Genomic DNA, 6,000 nt, shown 5'->3' on the forward strand with positions numbered 1-6,000 from the left:
AGCCCCAGGTACTGAAGTACTGGGGCGCGCTGCCCTTCCCCATCCCGTTCCTGCCGGAGCACCCCGCTGCCATACACAGGTCTGACATTCCAGCCGCACCGGCCAAGCTTCGGTAACCCTCTGCCCACCCTGCCTCGCCAGCAGAGCCGCGCTGGGGCGTGTTTGGGGGTCACTCTGACTCCCATCCCCATCGTGAACCCCACGTGGACCGGACCATGCACCTCGCTGACTCTCAGCCCCAAGTCTAAAATGCAAAACCACCCCCAAAGTTCTGTCCACAACAGCTGAGCCGGATTTTCAGCTCAAATCTGTGCCCTGGGGCTGGGCTAAGAGGAAAGTTTCCAAGTGAGTCCAGACGGATGCATGCAGCCTGAGAGGGGTCCCAGCCCCTCTGACCCTCCCGTGCCTTGCGGCGCTGGGGACCGTCCCACGGACGCTGGCGGGACTGAGGGAAGGTCTGCTCCCTACCCAAGTCCCCCCACCCCATCCCCGCTGTCCCTTAAAGGGGCAGGCATGGTGGTCCAGGCCTTGGCCGGCGTTACCATGGTGATGGCGGGGCTGCTCCTCTGCCCTTCTCCACACGGCCAGTGCATCTGCGGGGCCTCCAGTCCCGTCCCGTGCCGAGGTGACCCGCCTAGCCTTGGAGCCGGCGCAGCGGGCGGGCCGGGGGCGCAGGGTCCCGCTTCATCTCCAAGGGGATGAAGAGACAGGGGAGGAGGCGGGAGGAGGACCGGACCGAGGAGGACACGGGGCGGAGGGTGGATGGACCGGCGTCCAGACACCGCAAGGGGCGGCCCAGGGGCGGGGCGGGGCGTCTGCCGGCCTCTCCCCAAGTGGGGTGGGTGGGAGGGGGACAGCGGCCCCTTTGTGTGGCGCCTGCCCCTCCCCCTGCCCCCCTCCCGCCCCCCGCCGAGGGTGATGAGAACCAGGCGCCCCTGCTGCCGGCTGCACTCCCAAACGGGGTTCCCAGCCCCAGCTCCAGAGCCCCAGGCCCAGTCCAGGTCCCCAGCCCCAGCTCCAGAGCCCCAGCCCCAGCTCCAGAGCCCCAGCCCCAGCTCCAGAGCCCCAGGCCCAGTCCAGGTCCTCAGCCTCAGTTCCAGAGCCCCAGCCCCAGCTCCAAATCCCCAGGTCCAGCTCCACTCCAAGTCCCCAGGTCCAGCTCCAGGTCCCCAGCCCCAGCTCCAGGTCCCCAGCCCCAGCTCCAGAGCCCCAGTCCCAGCTCCAGAGCCCCAGCCCCAGCTCCAAATCCCCAGGTCCAGCTCCAGGTCCCCAGCCCCAGCTCCAGATCCCCAGCCCCAGCTCCAGAGCCCCAGTCACAGCTCCAGGTCCCCAGCCCCAGCTCCAGATCCCCAGCCTCAGCTCCAGAGCCCCAGCCCCAGCTCCAGATCCCCAGCCCCAGCTCCAGAGCCCCAGTCACAGCTCCAAATCCCCAGCCCCAGCTCCAGAGCCCCAGCCTCAGCTCCAGAGCCCCAGCCCCAGCTCCAGGTCCCCAGCCCCAGCTCCAGAGCCCCAGTCACAGCTCCAAATCCCCAGCCCCAGCTCCAGAGCCCCAGTCACAGCTCCAGGTCCCCAGTCACAGCTCCAGGTCCCCAGTCCCAGCTCTAGGTCCCCAGTCACAGCTCCAGGTCCCCAGTCCCAGCTCCAGGTCCCCAGCCCCAGCTCCAGGTCCCCAGCCCCAGCTCCAGAGCCCCAGTCACAGCTCCAAATCCCCAGCCCCAGCTCCAGGACCCCAGTTTCAGTTTTAGGTCTCCAGCTTCAGTTTCAAGACTCCAGCCTCAGCTCCAAGTCCTCAGGTCCAGCTCAAGGTCCCCAGGTCCAGCTCCAAGGAGATAGGCTGTGTGGTTTGGGGGAGCCCTGGCACATTATACATGAGAGAACTGACTTGGGGTCCAGGGCAGAATTCCGGAGGAGGTAGGGAGGCGTAGCTTGAAGGCTAGAGTCCCACATTGCAATAAGACAGAATGAGCATGACGGCCAGTCCCTCTGGGGTTGCCAGCAACAGAAACAGGTTTGAAATTAGTTAAGCAGAGAACAAATGGATTGAAAAGTATCAAATGTTCCAGGGTCTGTGTGAAGGTTGGAGGACCATCTTCTGGGAAACCCAGGAGTAAGTAAGAAGGCCAGGGTGGCTAGGAATGAATTGGAAACCCTCCAAGGTGGAATTACCTCAAGACAAACCCTTTGGAGCTTCCTATGCATTGGGTACTTTTCTAGGTGTGTAAGTTACAAGGTAGATTCAGTTACTGTCTGCAGGTTTCATACAAAAAAGCAAAAGCTTGGAGAGATTGTGGAGCTTACCCAGGGTTAGATAGCTGGTACACTGGACTCCAGGATTGGACAGGGACACCCGGCTCTACAAGTTGTTACTAACTTCCTAACTGTGCTGCCAGAATCAGTGTCACAATTTGTCCTGCCTGTGTTACCCCTTTCTAGATCCAAAGCCTTAATCTAAGAGGGTCATGTGGCTGCCCTGATGTGGTAAAAATTCCACAGGCAACCAACAAGGCATGGGCACACATAGAAACATACCTGTATGGTTTGCAGCCATGCCATACGGCCTCCAGGAGGCTCACCTGCCTGAGCCTCAGATGCATCCCTTGTGAGCTGAAAAGCAGTTGCTCCTAGGGCCAGGCCAGGAGATCCCAGGGTCCTTGTTTCTAGCAGAATTGGTACGTAAGATGGACAATGCTGTCAAGCCTGATACCAGCGCACACACACAGAAAGAGGCAGAGACAGAGAGAGACAGAGACACACTGAGAAATCACAGAATACACCCTGATCTCTCATTTGGTAAAGGGAAGAACATGGGGAAATGATGTAGAAATGGGCTTGGCTCCTCATTTTCTGGATATCTCCAGCAGATCTCACCCTTTTTGAATCACAGTTTCCTCTGTCAGTAAACACTGGAGTTCCATCCCTCCTTGTGAGGGGATCTGAGAATCCAGTGAAATAATGCACCAAAAGGGCTGAAGGCAGTGCCTGGGCGGTTCCAAATCCCGCCTTGCAATGGCAGAACAAATGGTAGCTCTACCTGAGATTTTCGAGTTTCCTCCAACCTGGTACCAGGACACCACATCAGGGAACAAAAGAAGAGAGTTGCCTAATTTAAGAAGAATGTTATAGGATTCAGAATTCATTCCACATTATTTGTCTCTACTATGAGAAGGCCAAGTACTCTGTACACACTTATATACATATCCCTCCACTACCCATGACAGACATCACAAATCAATCATAGAACTCCCTATGGAGCCTAGAAAAAAAACCACAGAATCCTCCTCAACACAGAGTGCTGCCACCAGTCAGTATGAGTTGTCATGGAGACAATGTTTATTTGCTGTCTGTGGTCTGAAATGTGTAAGGCCAGCTGGCATTGAAGTAGACATAGACTCCTGAGGGAGAAGACTCTGGTCTGAATCTTGCCTTAAAACCCCCTATGGAAGGTTCTGGTAATGAGCTGGTACTGAGACTGTGTGTCAGCCATGGAGACCCTCTCCAGAGGCAGCCAGTGAGCTGTGGACACCTTCAGCTTCTGCTTCAGCGTTTGAGATGACAGCCCCCAGAGAGCACACTTGTGAACAAGATGTCTTAGTCCAATTTGTGTTGATATAACAAAATACCTGAAGCTGAACAGCTTATAAAGAAAGTGATTGATTCCACTGGAGGTTCTCAAGGCTGGCAAGTCCAAGGTCAGGCGCAGTGTCTGGTGTGGCCTTCAGGCATATTTTAGTAGGGATGCCCCACAGCCAGACCATAGCTCAAGGGCTCATAGTTTCTAACACAGAAGAATTTGTGTGGTAGAGCTCTTCTCAGGGCTGCCCACGGTTTTCTGAGAGCTGCACCAATAGCCTGAGCATCTCCCACACCCTTGCCCTTCTTGTTCCCTCTCCCTCTCCTCTCTGTATCTTTGGCATCTGTTTCCCAGAGGACACAGTGATGGGAATGCTGGGCTGCACATGACTAGGGTGAGAAGGAGAGAGGCCACTCTTCTCTGTGTGGAGGAGAGGGTGGCACAGAAATTACTGTGAAAAGGCCAGAGGGCATGGGAGGCCTCCACTCTTAAAAAATTGTCTCCACTAAAGACCTGCTGATCACAAGTCAGAAACTCAATCTTGCTTAAGTAAAATGAGACTTTAAGGGTCTCATAAGTGAGAAGTGACAGGTCTCAGTTGTTATTCTTCCAATCGCTTCTTCCCTCTGGTAGGAAGATGATTTCTTGGCCTCTGTGTTCTCGGCTGGGCAGTACTAGTACGAAAACAACATCTTTTCCTGATGCCAAAATTCTAGGGAAGACTTCAATTGGGTCTTGCTTGGGTCACATGTCTATTCCTGAGCCAATCACATTAGCCAGGGTAAGAAGGATATTCTGATTGGCTGGAGTAGTTTCTATTTGTTGTTGTTGTTGGTGGTGGTCATGGGACTTGAATTCATCAGGACCTAGAGCAAGAAGACACATCTTTGCATCTATATTCATCTAAAGATCTTGGATCAGTAGAGGTGACAGGTCTTCATTAGGGATTACCACAAACACAAGTTGTGATTTTTTTTAATCAACTGCAGAACCTTCTCTCTCTCTCTCTCTCTCTCTCTCTCTCTCTCTCTCTCTCTCTCTCTCTCTCTCTCTCTCTCTCTCTCTCTCTGTGTGTGTGTGTGTGTGTGTGTGTGTGTGTGCCAATACTAGGACTTGAACTCAGGATTTAGGTGCTGTCCATGAGATTTTGTACTCAAGGCCAGCACTCTGCCACTTGAGCCACAGCTCTACTTCCAGCTATTTTTGGTAGTTAATTGGAGATAACAATCTCACAGAGTTTCCTGCCCAGACTGGCTTTGAATGATAATCCTCATATCTCAGCCTCCTGAGTAGCTAGGATTACTGGCACCTGGCAACTGCTTTGAAGCCAAACTTCCTCAGCCTAAGTGGAGAAGCATTCTGTGCCCTGTGTCCTGAGGCTTGAACTTGACTGTTTGACAAACTTTGTTAAACCCCTCCAATCCAGTAGCAGGAAAATACACCACAACTCAGACATGACCCAATTTTATCCCTGTGAGATCACCAACTGAAAGGAAAAGAGACTGAACATTCACGAAAATCTTGGCCTCAGATGGATACATCCCAGTGAAAAGTCACTAAGTTCATGAATAAACAAGGCAACATGTCACCTTCAAAAGCCAACAATTTCACAATGAAGAACTTAAGTCACGGTTGGAGGCATGGCTCAATGAGTGAAAAAGGCAGGGACCTAAGGAGCGGGGGACAACTACAAAAAAAAGAAAAGGACATAAGTGAGAGTGAAGAGGAAGGAATATCAGCTGACAAGCTCAACAAAGCCAGTGATTAGAATAGTCAAAGAAATTAAAGAGGTGCTGTATAAACAGTGGAACCAATGCAGAGAGGATACAAATAACTAGCACAGCTCAAAGAAAATTTAAACCAATGCAGGCAATGCCGGATATGAAAGAGGAGTTTAATAAAGATAGAGATATCTTTTTAAAAAATCAAATTAAAATCTTGGACATGAAGAGCTCTATAGACCAAATAAAAACCTAGGCCAAATTGAAAAGTCTAGCCCATAGAACAGAATAAATTGAAACGAGGGTACCAGAGATGAAGATAAAGCAGAGGAATAAGATCAATCAGTCAAAGACACTAAAAAAAAAAAAAAAAAAAAAAACCACTAAGAAAAGATGAATGGAACCGGATCCTGGTGGGCCACTCTTGTAATCCTAGCTACTCAAGAGGCTGAGATCTGATGATCGCAGTTCAAAGCCAGCCAAGGCAGGAAAGTCTGTGAGAGTTTTATCTCCAATTAACCACCAGGAAACCGGAAGTGGTGCTGTGGCTCAAAGTGCTAGAATGCAATTTACCTTGTTAACTGTCCTGATTCATGGCACACTTAGAAAAGAGGAGACACACAGCATCTGCCTGCCCTGGAGCCCAGGATAGAGCCACAGACTCTTGGCTGCCTACCACTGCATGGAAACCTTGGGGATATGCTTGAA

General features: G+C 52.2%; 1 protein-coding gene across 5 annotated transcripts in view; it reads right to left on the bottom strand.

Moving 5' to 3' along the window:
- Nucleotides 1-814, bottom strand: part of Kiaa1755 (KIAA1755 ortholog) — a 39,158-nt gene extending 38,344 nt beyond the window's left edge. For all 5 annotated transcript variants that reach the window (XM_069988333.1, XM_069988332.1, XM_069988335.1 and 2 more), the window contains exon 1: nt 543-814. In XM_069988333.1, coding sequence (XP_069844434.1) covers nt 543-593 — 51 coding nt within the window. In that variant the 5' untranslated portion in view covers nt 594-814. The remainder of the gene's footprint in view (nt 1-542) is intronic.
- Nucleotides 815-6,000: the final 5,186 nt, after the last annotated feature.

The sequence above is a fragment of the Dipodomys merriami genome, unplaced genomic scaffold, assembly GCF_024711535.1.
Source record: "Dipodomys merriami isolate MVZ:Mamm:240054 unplaced genomic scaffold, mDipMer1.0.p SCAF_354, whole genome shotgun sequence".
NCBI classification, from domain to species: domain Eukaryota; kingdom Metazoa; phylum Chordata; class Mammalia; order Rodentia; family Heteromyidae; genus Dipodomys; species Dipodomys merriami.